The following is a 19,585-nucleotide window of genomic DNA, read 5'->3' as shown; positions in this document are numbered from 1 at the left end:
GGGTTGCTTTTTTTTTTTTTAATCGTGAATAGGTGTTGGATTTTGTCACACATTATCATTAGCTGTCACAGGATAGAACGTAATGGATAATGGAGCATACAGCAAAATTAGCCAAAGGGCACCTGAGGAAGACCTCAGAGCAAGACCCTTCTTCTTCCCTTTATGGTGAGCATGGTTGGCAGTCAATGTGGCATCTAATTTATATACTAGAAATGGCTTAGGCCAGTCGGCCCTGGATTGTGCACGTTATCTTTGTGATTTATTTGAGACCTGAGGGGATGTAGAATTTTTTACATGGGATAAGGATATTGACTAGGGAGCTAAAGAGGGGCCACCATGCCAGGGATCAGAGTAACTGTGTCGCAGTGAATGCTGTGGAGTGGTTGTGCAAGGTATGCACAAGCTTCCAGAGGGCTGCAGCCAGGCTCAGAGGACTGGCCTTGTGAGCAAGAGCCCAAATGAGCACCATGCTATCAGTGAGAGCTGCTGGACCTTGACTGTCGTGAAGGAATTGTTCACAAGTCATACCAGTCAAGAGAATGCAGTTAGACCAGCATGGCAAATCCAAGAAGTCCTCTCCTTTCAAGAGATCTCCTCTTTCTCTGCTGACATTCGGGTGTAGGAGAAAGCATCTTAGTTCTCATGTACTTAGGAAATAAAAGATCCCTGGAAGGTAATTTGGATTTTGAATGACTATCCCTGCAAACAAGACTGTTTTAAAATCGGTAACAATGAGTAACCTATAATTGGCAAACTTGCATCTTTTTCCTCTACCAACTTTGAGTACAGGGGTTCCAGAGTATGAAGTCATAGGGCAAGATTGCTGTACATATCTGAGTTTTGGTAAGTAAATTTCGACAATTAGTTCCCTTCATGTAAAATAAAGCTTTCCTCCAACATGAATAAGTAGAGCTTATAACCTTTGGACTCATCCAAGCTTTCTAAACCATTCTTCTCCATGAAACAATATTTCATACCAGTTTCTTCTGACCTTTGGAATCTATTGCAGAGAATACTTAGGCTAAATGCCAGTTTCTCAGCTCATGAAGCTTTACTTAGCCATCTGATAACAGGCGTATTATGAAAATTAAGATTAAAAACATATTCTTTTCTTTCCTGGTAAGTATGAGTTACTCAAATGGCCTTGGACTACAGAATGGCTAACAAGTTGTGTTTGGCTGTTTTAAAGATGTAAATTGGTCTTTTCTAAAATGTCTTTTCTGAGGGTAAAATTGGCTACAGCAGTATTGAGAATATTAGGGGACCATGTTCCACTTATACCTCTTGAAGATGCACTTGGCCTTCCCTGAGACGCTTGCCCATAATCACTAATTCCAATTAATAAATATACACCCTTTGCCATTACTAGTTATGAGGATTATAAATATGCATCTCTTTGTTTACTGTGTGCAAGATTTATGTTAGGATAGGGTGGACATGAGAAGCATGGAATCTAACTCCATGAAAAGCAGTTTAAAACCGTGACAGTACAAGAGCCACCTCCTTATTAGCATAAGTAGATTGAGAGGGCTTAGAATGTGTTTAGCATAATTCAACTGCATAAATGTAAAGATGTTAGTGGCTTTATTCAGTGATGCATCAATCAGGCAGTATCCCATCTGGCAGATAAGAGAAGTGCCCGCAGGAGCGCTAAAGAATGACAGGTGTACTGGCACAAGTGGGCAGCACAGAGAAGTTATGCTGGCAAAGAGCTGACTGTTTACGGCAAGGTCATCTTTCTCCAGGGAACAGCTAGGGTCTATCAGACACACAGCCTCACTAGTGATAACTAGGGTAATTCCAGGCTGAATGGTTTAAAATTCCATTCCTGGGAGAGGCTGAGACTATAATTAAGTATTCAAGTCTTGGTTTGGTAATGTGGGCATAGGACAATGACTCCATTTGGGGCCTGTTCAGTTCAGTTCAGTTGCTCAGTCGTGTCTGACTCTTTGCGACCCCATGAATCGCAGCATGCCAGGCCTCCCTGTCCATCACCAGCTCCCAGAGTTCATCCGACTCACATCCATCGAGTCCGTGATGCCATCCAGCCATCTCATCCTCTGTCGTCCCCTTCTCCTCCTGCCCCCAATCCCTCCCTGCATCAGAGTCTTTTCCAGTGATTCAACTCTTCACATGAGGTGGCCAAAGTACTGGAGTTTCAGCTTTAGCATCATTCCTTCCAAAGAAATCCCAGGGCTGATCTCCTTCAGAATGGACTGGTTGGATCTCCTTGCAGTCCAAGGGACTCTCAAGAGTCTTCTCCAACACCACAGTTCAAAGGCATCAATTCTTTGGCACTCAGCCTTCTTCACAGTCCAACTCTCACATCCATACATGACTACTGGAAAAACCATAGCCTTGACTAGACGGACCTTAGTCGGCAGAGTAATGTCTCTGCTTTTGAATATGCTATCTAGGCTGGTCATAACTTTTCTTCCAAGGAGTAAGCGTCTTTTAATTTCATGGCTGCAGTCACCATCTGCAGTGATTTTGGAGCCCCCAAAAATAAAGTCTGACACTGTTTCCACTGTTTCCCCATCTGTTATCTTGTTTTTAACAAATAAAATATTTTAAGTTTACTGTGAAGAAAATAGCCCCCTTTTGTTTGAAAAAATTCTGAAGGTCAAATCTACATAGAAACAACAACCCTTGCCTAACCTGCTCATGGCACTTTTGAGAGAATGTGCCCTGCATGGGCCATACACCAGTGATCTTCTCCCTGTATTCCCGTTCCAGCTTTCTTTACTATGTACATGATACATCTTTTTCTAAAGTTTTACTTTTAACCTCTATGTGTCTTAATAATAAAAATGAATTTATTATCGAAACCTAGTATTGGGTCCTTTTTTTGTTTTTTAATTCTACCAGTTTGTTGTTACCAGCCCCTCTCCCTCCACCCTCTGCATGCTTGCTCAGTCATGTAACCCCGTGGGCTGCAGCCCGCCAGGCTCCTCTCTCCATGGACTTTTCCAGGCAAGAATACTGGAGTGGATTGCCATTTCCTTCTCCTGGGTCTTAAAGTCTGACAATCTCTGCCCTATAATTGGGGTGTTTAGGCTATTTGCATTTGATGTAGTTATTGAGTTGATTGGACTTAAATCAACTATCTTGCTATTTGCTCTTTATTGTCTAAACTGTTTTTTCATTCTGTTTTTCTTTTTTTTTTTTTTGCATTAAGTAGTTTTTAGTATTCCATTTAATATTAACTCAGCTGATTAGTTATGTCCTTTTGTATGTGGTTGAGGTGGGAAGTAGGGAAAGAGGATTGCTCTAAGGTCTATAATATGTGTCCCGAACTTACCACAGGCTAAAGTCAAATAAAATTACTTCTCATATTATATATCAATCTTAGAAGCATATCCTTTCATTTTACCCATCCTCTACTTTGGGCTATAGCTGCTACACATTTTACTTTTACATAGGTTATAAACCCCACCGTATACTGTTACTACTTTTCCTTTAAACAGTTAATTGCTTTAAGATGAATTTTTACAAAAAAAAAACACATTCTTTTTATTTACTTACATACATACCATCTCTAGGGCTCTTCATTCCTTTGTGTACATTTCAGTTTCCATGTTGTATTATTTTGCTTCCACCCAGAAGGCTTTAATATTTCTTCAAGTTTAGGTGTACTGGTGATAAATTCTCTTGGTTTGTGTCTGTCTGAAAATGTCTTATTTTTCCTTCATTTTTGAAAGATATTTTTGCTCAGTATAGAATTCTAAATTGGCAGGTTTTTGTTTTTAATTTCAGCAGTTTAAGGATGTTACTTCATTGACTTATGAATTAAATAATTTCTGAAGAGAAGTCTAGAAACTTTGTTATTCCTCTGTATAAGATTTGCTCACTGAGATAATCATATGATTTTTCTTTTTAAATTTGTTAATATGGTAAATTACACTGACTGATTGACTTTCTAATATTAAACTAACTTTCTACTGCCGTGACAAATCCCACTTGGTCTTGATGTATTATCCTTTGTATGCTTTGTTGCAGTGTACTAAACTTCTGCTTATGATTTTTATCTTTGCTCATGAGACATGTAGACTTGTGGTTTTTACGTTGCCTTACTTTCTTCCTTGCAATGTCTTTGTCTGGTTTTGGCATCAGAGTAACACTGGCTTCAAATAATAAATTTGGAGGTATTCCTTTAATTTTCTGGAAAAACTTATGTAGGATTGGTATTATTTCTTTGTTAAATGCTTCATTGCTTTTCACCAATGAAGCCACCTGGGCCTGGAGCTTCTTTGTGGGATGGTTTTTAACTACAAATGTGTTGTTGTTCAGTTGTTTAGTCATGTCCAACTCTTCCTGATCCCATGGGCTGCAGCACGCCAGGCTTCCCTGTCCTTCACCATCTCCCGAAGTTTGCTCAAACTTATGTCCATTGAGTCAGTGATGCCATCCAACCATCTCATCCTCTGCTGTCCCTTTCTCCTGTCTTCAGTCTTTCCCAGCATCAGGGCCTTTTCAAATGAGTCAGTTCTTCACATCAGGTGGCCAAAGTATTGGAGTTTCAGCTTCAGCTTCAATCCTTCCAATGAATATCCAGGACTGATCTCCTTTAGGATTAACTGGTTTGATCTCCTTGCCGTCCAAAGGACTGTCAAGAGTCTTCTCCAGCACCACAGTTGGAAGGCATGGATTCTCTGGTGCTCAGTCTTTTTTATTGCCTAGCTCTCATATCCATACAACTGAAAAAACCATAGCTTTGACTCTACAGACCTTTGTAGGCAAAGTAATGTCTCTACTTTTTAATATGCTGTCTAGTTTTGTCATTGCTTTTCTTCCAAGGAGCAAGCAAGCATCTTTTAATTTCATGGCTGCCTTCACAATAGAAAATTAAGATCTTTATTTGGACAAATTAAGATGAGGATAGCATGATCAAAATCAATCATTTTGTGCAGGTGTCTTATTAAAGAGTGAACAGTGAATTGAAAAAGACTCCAGTTGCTTTTTATGCTAAGAAATCTGGCACAGTCCTCAGGGTGTGACACACAAGAGAGATTGAGTAATATTAAGGAAGAATTTAAAAGTCTCAAGACAAGTGCCAGGCACATGATATCGTTGGTGTCACAGAGAAAAGAGGTCAGTTCATTATCTTATAGAGGTGTTAAACCCATGTATTTTCTGTGGCTGAGTTGTTTTCTCTGGGAGATGGTTTACTCTGCAGGGTTTTAGAGCTTGTTTTTTTGAAAACAAGTGTAACTAGCATATTGAAAAAGCATACCTCATATTTCAGCAAAAATGCAGTCATTTTCCTCTCACTTTCTCTTTACAGTTTTATCTCCTGCCTGAATCCTCTAATATTATATATATGAAAATGCAGGTATCCTCAGTCATTTCTGACTTTTTGTGACCCTGAGAACTGTAGCCCCGCCAGGCTCCTCTATCCATGGAATTTTCCTGGCAAGAATACTTGAGTGGATTGCCGTTTCCTTCTCCAGGGGATCATCCTGACCCAGGGATCGAACCCACATCTTTTGTGCCTCCTGTATTACAGGTGGATTCTTTCCCACTGAGCCATTGGAGAAGCCCCACATGAATGCTCTGCTGCTGCTGCTGCTGCTGCTGCTGCTGAGTTGCGTCAGTCGTGTCCGACTCTGTGTGACCCCATACACGGCAGCCCACCAGGCTCCCCTGTCCCTGGGATTCTCCAGGCAAGAACACTGGAGTGGGTTGCCATTTCCTTCTCCAATGCATGAAAGTGGAAAGTGAAAGTGAAGTTGCTCAGTCATGTCTGACTCAGCGACCCCACGGACTGTAGCCCACCAGGCTCTTCGCCCATGGGATTTTCCAGGCAAGAGTACTGGAGTGGGGTGCCATTGCCTCCTCTGATGAATGCTCTAGCAACCCATAATTGTCTACTAATTCTTAAGTAACAGAAGATCTATGTTCACTAAGTTACAATCATTATCCAGATGCAAAAAACTTAGAAAATCCAGTCTTGGATGATACTCAAAACTCTGAACTTTAGTTACTATTAAATCTCCCTTTTCCTCTCTCCAACCTTACTTCTCGGAGCTTGGGCTGACGTCAGGATGGAAGCCTGCAGTGAGATAGAGAGCAGTGGTCCTTCCTTCCCGCCATCTCCTATTTTGAGTCCCCCATCTCCATCCTGAGAGCTGTTGTTTCAACCCCACCAGGTCCTGGGGGGATGACAGAGGCAACACACGGGGCAGCTCTGACTCAAACCAGTCATCTTGTTTGCTCTCACTCTGGTCTAGATGCCTTTTTCCCTTGAGATGTCATGTTCCCAGACTCTTCAGAGCTTTCTCCCTGTTTCTTTTCTCCTACAATTCTCTTGTCCCTGCAGCATGTTTCTCTTATTTCTCTGTTCTGAGGGTCACTTGGGACTCCTTCCTCAGGCCCTAGACACACAGTAATGCCTCTTCAAACTCCTCCAAGTGGCTCTATTGGACAGAACCCAGGCAGTCTTCATACTGGCTCACTGTGTGTGTCAGGGACCACAGCTCTTCCAAGGAACACTCATACATCCCTTGCCCAAGGCTGATGTGGGTGGCAAGACAACAACACTCTCCTGGTTTTGCCTCCAAAACAGTCGGTATAGATTCCTACCTGATAGGAGTTCGACTCCAGCCAGTGTCAATTTCAGCTTTCTCAAGAGTGAATTAGTCCCTCTCTCAGGGCTTTCCTGGGGGGTAAAGAATCCACCTGCAATGCAGGAGACCTGGGTTCAATCCCTGGGTTGGGACCATCCCCTGGAAAATGGAATAGCAACCCACTCTAGTATTCTTGCTTGGAGAATTCCATGGACACAGGGGCCTGGCGGGCTGCAGTTCATGGGGTTCCAAAGAGTTGGACATGACTGAGAAACTCACACACACACACACACACACAACACACACACACTCTAAGTCTCTCAGCCTTGGGAAGCACTTTCTCTGCTCTCTGAAGGATTTTTTTCTGCCTAGCTCAGGCTTAGAGAGTAGCTGCCTGAATGCAGGACGACTTGGCAACACAATGTCCCTCCCCATCAAGGAATCTTTTCTCTGATCACTCTTGTCTGTTCCCTGACCCTTCTCCTGTGTCCTCAGTGTAGCTGAGAATCCCAAGATTGGCTCGGAGGTTCTTGAGGCCATTTACTTTCAAAATCTTCATAACATGGTTTGGCACCTTTCTTTGGAATTTTACATCTATTATGTTTTGTCGTCGGGTGGAACCTTCAGTTTTAAGATTGTATTACATAAGTAATAAACAAACATGATTCATGGGCCAATCCTTGAACCACAGTCCAGTGGTGTACCATCTGTCTTTACTAAACATTCTGGTTTCTGAGTGTTGTTACTGTGTTAAAAAAAAAAAAAAAAAATCAGGGCTGGGGGAAAATGCTCCAGAGCATCTTATTTAATCTTTAACCAGCCACATTATTTAGCACTTCTTAACTAGAGCTGTAGGTAGACAGCGTTCATGAAATAATTTGGAGTGAAATACTGTACTGAATGGGTGTGTTTTCTATGAGAGTAGATGAATCCCCAAGGGCATTGCGTATCTTGCCTGCTAAGACTTTTTCCAGCACAAGAACGTGGTGAGTCCACAATTCTCTGGCTATACGAGAGGGCAGGAGAGTGGCTTTGCAATACTGAGCCACTGGGAGACAAATTCTCCAAAATTAACTCTCTCCCCAGCTGACCACTCTAAACCCAGACTTCATAGGCACCATAATAACATGGTTCAGTAAGGTTTGCAGGGAGGAGAGGGCGGTGGAGGTTCTATATTCTGAGACCAGGATATCCTCACAGGGTTGCTTGAATCCGAAGCAGAGAGAGAAGGGAAATAAATATCAACCTCGGGTCCTGACACGGCATAACCAGATTGTGTGTGGTGCTGGCTGGCACAGACCTTTGCAGTTAAGGATTAGCCAGAGTGGCTCTATGTTGTAGGGCTTTCCCCTTTTTTGTTTGTTTGTATGAAACCAGGGAGGGAAATAATTGAGTAAAACCCAAGTGTTTTTCTTTCATTTCACTTCTCTGGAGACCTTAATCACAGAATTGGAAGGACTCGCTTGATGGATTTGTTAACGCAGTGACTCCCTAAACTTGTGTCTCCTAGTCTTTTTGAACGTGCAGCTCCTTCAGGTGAGCATGAAAGTTTCCCACCTCCTTGAAGAGTCTGATTTTCTCCCTCCTCCCCACCTTGCCACCTCCTTGAGATTTGCGTGTTTTGGGAAGTCATGGCAGCAGAAAAGATGTTACCAAGCTGTATTATCTATAGTTTCCATTACAAAAACTACAGGCATGTGTTGGCTTTCCAAATATATAAGCGTCTGTTACATAATTGAATGTGCTTTTTCAACTTACATTGACTTTTCATGCTGACAGATCACCATTTGTACAAAGTATCCTGCTATTTCAGAAGGCTCATAGATCTTCTGAAGGTCATGTGTGAAAACTCCCGAGGGGACTGTTTGTCACCACCCTAGATGGCTCAATCTTGGCCACCTCATGGGCTCTTTTTTCTCTCCTGTTGGAGTCTTTATCTCTGTTGGAATCAGTTTTAGAGCTGTAAGTGGACTTACAGACTCATCTAGTCCCATCCCCGCATTTTACAGAAGTGGATGTTCAGAGAGTTTAAGCAGCTTTTCCAACATTACACCACTATGTTTACACGGCAGGTCCTGAGCCATGACTCAGGTTGCTGAATCCCCTGCTCATTTTTTCTTTTTATTGTATTGTTCGTTACTCGCATATTTCCCATCCCCTTTAAAGTTTATCCCATCCCCTTTACAGATACCAACCAATACTACAAAGCAAAGAAATGCCAATGTGGCATGTGACGAACTCTACCAAAATATTTCATATTCTTCTGTATATATTAATATCAAGCTTCCTTTACTTTATAGTAACTCCAAGGCTGAGAAAATAGTTGCTGTGAACCCATATTTTTGCCAAGTTTTAAAAAATCATACAAAAGAAAAATATATAATCCCTGATTTCTGGTAGTTTAAAATTAACTGGGGAGACAAACTTGGTTTATATCCAGCTTATGGCCACCTATGATCTCTGGAACTCTTTTTTTTTTTTTTTAATTTACAATGTTATGCTTAATTTCTGCTGTATGGGAAAATGATGGAACCTTTTTAGACACATTTGTAATTAGTGATTTCCACCTCTCCACCCCTAATCTGTAATTTATCCCTCCTTGAATTCTTCTGTGGTTCATCTATATCAAGAACAGTTTGTGAGAGCAGAGGAATAGAGGAGAATTCACAGATCATTTGTTGCTAAATTCAGTTACTAATAATATAAAGCCTCAATTAATAATGAAACAGAGCTAGTGGAATTGTTTTCTAGAAGGGGAAACGGGCTCACCAAGGGTACATAACTAGTTCAGGGTTATCATTACATAGAGCAGAGTCTTGGAACCGAAGTGGCTGCTGTCAGAGCCTCAACTCCTTTCAGCCCATGAAAGTAAGAGTGTAGTAAATTTGGAAAAAGCAAATAAAGCAAAATAGGCCTGTTGAAAATTACAGTTTTGTCACTGTGACGTTGAGAGCCCATCAAACCAGCTGATGTGAAGCGTTTGAACGTGCCCCGTTCTGTGTGCTCTTCCGAAAATTGTGTGAAGTTTCATGTGAACAGGGCCCTTATCACGGTGGAGGAGGGATTTACGGAGGCGGATGGCGTTGAATTCACCTTTTATTTATCTAAAAACTGGTCTGGAACTCCCCCAGTGGGTCCGTTGGTTGAAACTTTGTCCTCCAAGGCAGGGAGTGTGGGTTCCATCTCTGGTTGGGGAAACTAAGATCCCCCATGCCTAATGCCCTAAAAACCAAAACACAAAAACCGTATCATAATGTCGACTGAAAAATGCACAACTGGAGAGTTGCAAGTTAAGTTTTATTGGGGGCAAAATGAGGACTACAGCTGGGGAGGCAGCACATCGGAGAGCTCTGAGAGACTGCTCCAAAGAGGCAATGATGGAAGGTCGGTATATAAGATTTTGGTGAAGGAAGAGTTCAATACAATCAAGCGCTTACTTTACAGAAGGCTTTCTGCTAGTCGTGAGGAGCTGATGTCACTATGAAGGGATTTTAGTTATTTTCTAGATACAAAGAGATGCAAGGATTTGGATCATGAACTCAGTTCCTGAAAATATCTAACTAAAGATCTAAACTACCATGACTAAAGCTATGACCAAGTTAGCACACTAAAAAGCAGAGACATTACTTTGCCAACAAAGGTCTGTCTAGTCAAAGCTATGGTTTTTCCAGTAGTCATGTGTAGATGTGAGAGTTGGACTATAAAGGAGGCTGAGTGCTGAAAAATTGATGTTTTAATCTGTGGTGTTAGAGAAGACTCTTGAGAGTCCCTTGGACTGCAAGGAGATCCAACCAGTTCATCCTAAAGGAAATCAGTCCTGAATATTCATTGGAAGGACTGACGCTGAAGCTGAAACTCCAATACCTTGGCCACCTGATATGAAGAACTGACTCATTAGAAAAGATCCTGATGCTGGGAAAGATTGAAGGTGGGAAGAGAAGGGGGATGACGGAGGATGAGATGGTTGAATGGCATCACCATTTTGATGGACATGAGTTTGAGCAAGCTCTGGGAGTTGATGATGGACAAGGAGGCCTGGCATGCTGCAGCCCACGGGGTCGCAAAGAGTCAGACATGACTGAGTGACTGAACTGAACTGAACTGAAAGATCTGTTCCACCAGATTCCCTGGAGCACAGAGTGCCTCACTCCGCCCTGAACTCTCAGCAGTTGCTGAAGGTCAGCAGCTGCAGCTGCACAGGGTTCAGTCTCCACAGAGGCGTTTGGCAAATCCTCTTGTTCACTCGCTAGGAGGTGCTCTTGGGAAGTGCCAATTTGTAGCTGACAGTAACAAATTCCTTAAAGACTTTAAAAATGGTCCACATTTAAAAAAAGAAGAAGTGGGCCTGAAGCTAGAGTGACATTAGCATGAGAGACATTAAGTCTCAGCACCTGAGAAAAAGGGGAATTTAGCATCTGTAATTGTCACCTAAAAGCAATTCCCCGGTCACAGAGCCTTGGAAAATGGGCTAATGAGACTGCAGATTTCTTCGGAGGAGAAACCACCCATGGTCTTGTCTCCAGCACTGTTTACAGAGGGAGAAACTGGCAACCTCCAGATTTCCTCAGGGTACTCTTGTTCCTAAGCTTTTCCCTGTAAATCACCAGTCCATTGTGAGATAATGTCACTTTGGAATTTTTCCATGAAGATGCAGGAAGGAGCAGTAAGGATCCGATTGTTGTTCTTGTTTAGTCGCTAAGTCGTGTCTGATTCTTTGCGACCCCATGGACTGCAGCACGCCAGGCTTCCCTTCCTTCCCCATCTCCCAGAGTTACCTCACATTCATGTCCACTGAGTCAGTGATACTATCTAACCATGGCATCCTCTGACTGATGGAGACTGATGCTGAAGCTGAAACTCTAGTAGTTTTGCCACCTGATGCGAAGAGCCGACTGATTGGAAAAAGCCCTAATGCTGGGAGAGATTGAAGGCAGAAAAAGAGGGCAGCAGAGGATGAGGGATTCGATAAATCCACCCATATGCAAATGAAAGTTGTTTTGTTCAGTTGGGATATTGTTTAGCACCAAGGGTATGCAAAATAAAACCTTTTAAAATTTCCAACCAGGAAAAAGAAGGAACATGTGAGAAAAAGATAAAAATATAGACATTCTTCTTCTGACTTGCACTTTAGTGGGGAATAAAAGCAATAGGCCCTCCCCAAAGAATTAATCCTAGTTTAAAAAATCCTTGGTTCTCAAAAGCCTGGCATTGCGTATTTGTTCCTATTTTGTTTGTGAAAGGGTTTAAAGGCATATGATGTCATGAAGGAAATGTTATTTTGTGGCTGAAAATTAAAGAGTTCTTTTGTATTTTAGGTCTTACAGGAAATCTCAGGGGTAGTGAGAACTGGAATTTGTGTATATTATGGGAAGGGGAATAAGGAAAATGAGGGGAAAACATTCCAGCTCCTTTCTTCAGATAATTTTAAGCCATAATCCATCTCTCTCTCTCTCTCTGTATATACATATATGTGTATATATATACATATATGTATATATACACATTTGCTTCCACTGGTTGAAGATAAAAATAAGTAGATTTGTCCCCCAAATGTGTTTCAGGGCCCTGTTAGCATCTCAGATGGAACCAACATTTGCCAGGAATGTTTTTCCTTGTTTTGATGAGCCAGCTCTGAAGGCAACTTTTAATATTACAATCATTCATCATCCACTTTATGTGGCCCTTTCTAACATGCCAAAGCTACGTAAGTAATGTTTTCTATCATCTTGTATCTATATGTTTATATATATACTTATATATTTTTATATATGCACATATATTTGTGTATTACATGTTTTATATATATGTGTGTGTGTGTGTTTAACTCTCTAATAGATTTTACAATGGTAGATTTTCTTGGCAGTGTATTGAGAATGTATTTTAATTATGGTATATTATAACCAGAGAGGGTGGTCACCTAGGATAAGTGTCAGCACCCACATCTTGGCGATGGTAAATCCTGATCCTTTTTGTATTAGGAGCTGGGAACATTGTACTGTTTTCATACATTGGTATCCTGTCTGCCCATTAATTTGGGTTTCAGTCTCATAATCATTAACGATAGCAAGCTAGTGGATTTAGTCTAAATCTGGTACATAGATGTGGGTTTTTTGTTCGTTTCAGGTTTTTTTTTTTTTTTTCTTGTTTCAAGGGTTGTTTTTGTTTTTTTTTGCTGTTAGCTCACAGCACTTTTTTTTTTTTTTCCTTTTGGTTGAATTAGTGTGCAACTTAAAAAAATTCTGATATTTCTCATAAAAGTTAAAATTCTTGGTTTTTTGAAGGGAAACTCAGGCCACCTAACAGCACTGGCCCTGCACTTCCTACCTGCCAGTTTGACTGCAGGTGAGAAGAGGCTGCCTGCTGTGGTCCCCACCCCGCCTTGTTATGGACATCAGCCCGTTAACACTGAGCACCTGGCCGGCACAGGCCTTTGAGTTTGTGATTTCAGGTTCAGAGACCCCAGCGGGACTCCACTGAGGACCTGCCCCAAACCTGAGAATGGCAGAATTGTACCTTGTTGACCTGCCATGGGTCTGGGAAACGCTAGATTAAGTGCTGAGAGAGACGGGCTGGAGTAGGAAACAGCAGCGGATGGAAAGAGAAAGCAGCTCACGGGCCTGACTGACAGCTGCTCGTGGATTTGCCCTCCACCCAGACCATATTATTCATGGTGCTAATTCAGAACCAGGAATCCAGTCCTTGGCTTGGTGATGGTTTAGTCGCTAAGTTGTATGCAACTCTTGCGACCCCATGGACAGTAGTCTACCAGGCTGCTCTGTCCATGGGATTCTCCAAGCAAGAATACTGGAATGGATTGCCATTTCCTTCTCCAGGGGACCTTCCTGATCCAGGAATTGAACCCGGGTCTCCTGCATTGCAGGCAGGTTCTTTACTGACGGAGCTAGGAGCGAAGCCCGACACTGTCCTTAGGCCTTCCTAATAGATAGCTCAAAGGTAGAGAAATCCAAGCCACTGAACCGTGCTGTGTAGTTAGGAAGATGGTAGTTGAGTGGTCGTCGAACTTGGCAAATTGTTTCAAAGGTAGATAATTGTGTTCCTTATCGCTTATTTACAGTGATTTGGACTAAAATCAATTTCTTTAGGTCAGTCTGAGAAAGAAGATGTGAACGGAAGCAAGTGGACTGTTACCACCTTTCACACCACGCCCCACATGCCCACTTACTTAGCTGCCTTTGTCATTTGTGACTATGGACACATCAGCAGGATCGAGAGAGGCAAAGAGGTGAGTGAGGGAGACTCCCCAGGTGCGGGGACATTTGTGCTGGCTGCGGACTGTTCGCGCCCTCCTTCGCCTCAGGGGCTGGGCCTGCACCCCTCACGGACTTCTCCTGGTTCTTCCCCGAGCCCTGTCACTGCTCTGGGCGAAACGCTGCAGAGTGGAGCGCAGCCCTTCCCGCTGGGGCTCTGCGGCGGGGTTTCTATGGAAAGGTTGCGCCTCACATCCCCTGGAGGCAGGTTCTGAGCCCCCTCTCCCGGGGCCCTCGCTGCCTTTCAGAGCGCAGAGAGAGGAGGGCAAGGGGCCATGCTAGCTTCTTGAAGCTCAGGTTATGTGTTGTGTACCTTGCCTACACGCTCCTGATGCCAGCTGAGGCAGCTGCTCTGGCTGAAATGCAGGCAGGTTAAGCACCGTCCCTATGAAGGACCGGGCCGCTGCGTATGAACACTTCCCCAGAGCTGTGGAAATAGGTGCTCTGTCCTGGAACACCTAGTTTTCACCCAGTTGTACACTTGTTACGTAACAATCCTTTGGGAAAACATCAAGGTGACTGTAACAGTATTTTTGGACTGGCTCACTCCCTATGTAGAATGTGGGGTAGGTAGGGCCAGTGCCTTAGGCCCAGTTCTTTCTAATCAGATGGGCCTCATCAGGCTAAGGCTGTCTCCCGGGCCTGTGAACTTCCAGGCTTGTGCCTTTGGCTTGTGCGGATAAGCAAGCTGTAGATGAACCAGCTGTTATCACCGGGGGAGAATTGCTCAAAGTTTCTCCTCCGAAGGATGAACGCACCAGATGCAAAGGACAGCTCATTATCACCCTCAGCTGTTGGCTCCGGCCTGATTTCCCTTACTGAGTAATCACTGCTAGATCCTTGATATTCACAGATAGAACTCGGGCCAAGTCAAACATTCATGACGTGTATTGATAAATCCACTCAGACACGGTGTGGAAGCCTATGCTTTGTACCTGGTATGAAGGAGTGACTTGGAGCTCGCGAGCGATGGAGATGGCTGTCAGCATCCTCGTCTCCGCTGGCTTGTTGCTCTCAATGCTGCTGCACGGTGAATAATTCTTATAAACGGATTGTATCTGTTTCTTCATGAAAGGTCACCCTGAAAAGAAAGCTGCCATGGAAGCAAAGAGAAAATGGAACATGCCTAAGAAAGTACTGGTCTTAGCCAGAAAGTTGAAATTTGGGATGAGTTTATCAGTGGAATGTTGTGTTTGGCTATGACTCAGTTCTGGAAAGCTAAGGAATTCACCATATACTCTACAGGGAACCAGACTGTACTCTTGGACTCTACAAAAAGGACTCCCTAAATAAGAGAAAAAATTTAGCAAAGTTGAAAATGTGGTTCATGCGTGGCACGAGGATCAATATAAGACGCGCATAACTGAGGTTGGAAATGAGAAACGGAATATTTTCTGCTATATCAATAGAGAAGGATGTCATAGTCGTCAGCAATTTCAGCCTTCCAGTGTGAGCTGGTGAGCCCTGAGGGAACTCAGGAGGGAAGAGAATAGCTGTCATCTAGGAGCCGTTAGATGACAGCCACTCCCTAGGGTGAGCCCCAAGGAAGCTCAGGACTCACTCCTCCCTTCGCCTCCTCAGAGCAGTTCTCTCTGGTTGCTTGAGATGCTATCTCCCGGGCTTGAAGCCCTAAAAATTTCTGCCATAACTCTCAACTTTTAGGTTGCTATATTTTTTCTCTCGACAGTTATGGCAGCCATGAAGGGACGGGAACCCTCAGCTATCTGGGACCGGTACCCTGTGTTTTTCACACCTTGAGCTTCCTTGGGGCTGCTCACCAGGGGGAGTGGCTACAGTCTGATGGCTGCTAGTGGCCACGTGCTCTTTACCTTGCTGTGTTTTCTCGGGGCTCCTCGGCTCGTGCGGGAGGGCTGCAATCATTGACGACTGTAACATCTTCGTTTCCTGATACAGCAGGAAATATTCTGTTTCTCAGAAATAACATTTTGGGTAGAATTTATCACACATGTGCACGTGTAAAGATATTTTTCCTTTAGAGGGTGAGGTCTGCTGGGTCTAAGCAGGACCACAGGGACACAGTGGTGGGCTAGGTGTGATTTGGAAGCAACTTTTTCTTCAGCGTGTTCCGCACATATTTGTGATCCTCACTGCCCTGGCCCTCCCCCACAGCTTGAAGTCATCATTTGCCTCCACTGTGGCTTAGAGTGGTCATTTGTGGGAGGAGCCTTGTGAACTGGAAATTTATATACACACTTTATTACTGCCTTCCCTCCCAAAAGGCTGCAGTTAATATGCGCGTATTATCCTGAACATGGTGACTGTTGCCTCCGCTCAGCAGTGTGGGCTCTGGTTTCAATGTCCTCCTGACCTTGCCTTGGAGGTGAGGGCTTGAGACCGGGAGTGTAGGGGCAGGACTGAGGCCTTGGGGTGGGAGGAGGCTGGAAGAAAGGAGAGCATCCAGGCAGGAGGCTTCTAAAACAGGTGGTTGCATTTTGTGAAAGGGAAGCTTTCTGAAGACCTCATGTCATTCAAAAGTCACAAAACACAAGACAAATTTTCCAGCAGAAATAAAAGCAAAGACAAGTGAGCGTTTGGTTGGGGGACAGCAATCTGCATTGTGCTGCTTTTGGTTCTCTTCACGTTGTCTCTTGTGTTTTGTAGAGAGCTTTTTCTCAAATGAACTGCATTCACACTCAGGACGATTATCTTATTTCCCTCCTCGCTAACTTTCATTCTAGAATCAGGTGTTTCAGACGTGTTTTTAAGCACTGACACCAGCAATGCCATTTAAAAGTGCTCAGATGGTGTTGTTGAAGGAGTACCACGATTTCAAAATAAAATGGCAATGGATGGTAAAACAGCAGCGAATTAGTCACCCAAATAACACAAACAAGTTCAAGCACCCAAACAACAATACAGTCACACTAAACTAACAAAGCATGGCAGAGCTTTCTTTCCATCTTCTACTGACATGGAAGTGTCATATACAGAGGCTATAATTTGCTTACTTCAATAACTGTAGAAGTCATGAGACTTTTGATGAACTTTTTAAAATTAAGGGAATTAACCTGATTTCAAATTTTGAAAATAAGATGGGACTCTTCATGTTTTGGGAGCTTCCCATGTGGCACAGTGGTAAAGAATCCACCTGCCAGTGCAGGAGATGCTGGTTCAGTCCCTGGGTCAGGAAGATCCCCTGGAGTGGGAAATGGCAACCCACTCCAGTTTTCTTGCCTGGGAAATCCCATGGACAGAGGAGCCTAGTGGGCTATAGCTCATGAGGTTGCAAAGAGTTGGACGTGACTGAGCACACTTGCGTTCGTGTTTTTTATTAACAAGTCATTTTAAATTTGCATGATTCACATTTGTTTCATATGTTCTATACTGTGTAACCCCTACTAACTGCACAACTCTGTTTTGAATCACTGGAAATATGTCCTGAAAAGGGAAGCTAGCATCCAAAGGGCCCTTTTACTCTAATATAGAATCCATGTTTTCTGTGGGGGTAGATACCACTCCCCAGGATTTTTTTTTTTTTTAATTTATTTTCTATGTATTTTTGGCTGTGCTGGGTCTGTGTTGCTATGCAGGCTTTGCTCTAGCTGCTGCTAGCGGGGGCTGCTCTCTCGCTGTGGTGTGCGGGCTTCTCATCGCTGTGGCTTCTCGTTACGGAGCACGGCCTCTCATGTGGCCCCCGGCCTCCAGAGCAGAGGCTCGGTAGCTGTGGCACACGGGCTTAGTTGCTCAACAGCCTGTGGGCTCTCCCTGAATCAGGGATCAAACCTGCATTGGCAGGCTGACCCTTTACCATTGAGCCACCAGGGAAGACCCCCACCCCACCCCCCGCAACCAGGATTATTTTTGAATTATAGAAGTTTTACACATTATTGCAAAAGATTGAAACAACACACTTTCTGGAGAGTCACTGTTCCCAACTGAATGAGTAGCCTCCAGGGCTTTTCTCCTCGCATGGACACATGTAAACATTTTGTCATGCAACTTCTTCTGAAAAGATAACCTTTGGCTCCAGAGTATCAGGAAATTGGAGCAGGCAGGCTGCCACTTTCAAACATCACTGTACATGTTGCTTTTCCTAATCACTGCTTAATTGTTTCTGTCTAGATACGCATCTGGGCCCGGAAAGATGCCATCGCAGAGGGAAACGCAGACTTCGCTTTGAACATCACAGGTCCCATCTTCTCTTTTCTGGAGGATTTATTTAATATCAGTTACCCTCTTCCAAAAACAGGTGAAGTATCTTCCCTTACAGTGGGTTTGATTTCCTGTTATGGGTGCTCTAGGTTGGGATCAAAAGATACCTAGATGGGCCTCCAAGGACCCGTTGGCATTTTGCTGTTTTTGCTGTTTTGGAGTCAACCCTGCTGGCTTCCCATCATTGTGTCCTACACGTTCCTAAACACGCAGAGGCCTGTCTGCTCCTTCTCTGCATGGTGCCGCGTGACTAGCTGGTGCTCAGAGGGCTCCCGGCTTCAGATTCCTCCTGGGTGCTCACTGGCGGCTTACCTCCTCCAGACCTTGCCTTCTCCCTGGCTTTCTGTCCTTTCATCTCATACTGCAAGCATGCAATGCAATGTGCTGGATCCTTCTAACCGCTTGCGCGAATTACTCCAGTTCCCTTTAGGAAGGTTTTGTTGTTTTTTGCAACATATGTTCTTTAGCTGTGAGTCATTGGATTAGAACTTGGGGGTCCCATCAGTGAATTTTTATTGTATAAAATTGGAATCATGTGTGAACAGAATACGATCCTCGAAGGAATATGTAAACATTTTATTTCTCGTAGATCTGTATGGAATGCCCTTAAAATTATGTGAGCTGCTCAGCTCAGAAAGTTGTTCCATGTTTTTTCTCTCTCGCTTGAGGGTATCATGTCAGTGTGTTTTGTTCCTCTGAAAGGTTATTTAGTCGAAGTCTTGGGGGAAAATATGCTTGGCCTTTACTGGAAGACAGTGGAAGAAGGTGGGGAGTAAAAATTAGGGCGCTCCAGGCTCCCGAATGCTGCGTAGCCAGGGCCTCTGCCGCTCAAGCCTGGCTGAAGAGGGACGGGGAATGAAGGAACGTGGGCCAACTGTGGCCTGCTTGTGGATCCCAGAGGTTATGCCTGTCCCTTAGAGAGTTGGAGGCAGGGACTTCCCTGCAGGCCAGTGGTTAAGGCTCTGAGTTTCTGCTGCAGGGGGCACAGGTTCGATCCCTGGCCAGGGAACTAAGATCCTCGATCCCACATGCCACGCAGCACAGCCAAAAAAAAACTAGAAAAAGAAGGAAAGAAGCAAAGAAAGTTAGCAGCAACAGGAATCTGAGCATGGAGACCAAGTTTCTGGCACTTCTGTGGCGGGAAGGTCTCAAAATGACCCTTGTCTAGGCAAGAAAATTTATCTTTATCTTTATTTAGATAAGGAGAAGTCCAGAGTTATTCTTGATATCCTCTTCTGTCAAAACATCTCCTCCATCCAGTTAGTCGCCTCCTTATTATCTCCACCTCCACCCACTTCTTCCCCATCCCTCTCATTCTCCCTAGTTCATATCACCAAAGTCTCGACCACAACTGACCTTGCTTAGTTTGACCACCGTCCCTCTTGTCTCCTCCAGTTCATCTTCCACACTGAGGCCTGAGGGATCTTTCCAAAGCAAAATCTGATCGTGTTATTGCCCTGTTTAAAATTCTTCTGTGGCTTCCTAATGCCCTGGGGATAAAGTCCAAAGTTCACACCGTATCTTTAACAGTGCATCTCTTGCCAACCTCTAGGGACTTCTGACAGTTTCTCGGAGTAG

The 19,585-nt window shown here is 43.7% G+C and overlaps 1 protein-coding gene across 1 annotated transcript in view; it reads left to right on the top strand.

Moving 5' to 3' along the window:
- LVRN (laeverin) overlaps window positions 1-19,585 on the top strand; it is a 69,375-nt gene that overhangs the window by 9,626 nt on the left and 40,164 nt on the right. The window contains exons 2-4 of the mRNA XM_068966485.1: window positions 12,128-12,270; window positions 13,670-13,809; window positions 17,918-18,044. Of these exons, the coding sequence (XP_068822586.1) occupies window positions 12,128-12,270; window positions 13,670-13,809; window positions 17,918-18,044 (410 nt within the window). The remainder of the gene's footprint in view (window positions 1-12,127; window positions 12,271-13,669; window positions 13,810-17,917; window positions 18,045-19,585) is intronic.

The sequence above is a fragment of the Capricornis sumatraensis genome, chromosome 2 (genome assembly GCF_032405125.1).
Source record: "Capricornis sumatraensis isolate serow.1 chromosome 2, serow.2, whole genome shotgun sequence".
Taxonomy (NCBI): domain Eukaryota; kingdom Metazoa; phylum Chordata; class Mammalia; order Artiodactyla; family Bovidae; genus Capricornis; species Capricornis sumatraensis.
This window is presented reverse-complemented; position numbering and strand designations above follow the sequence as displayed.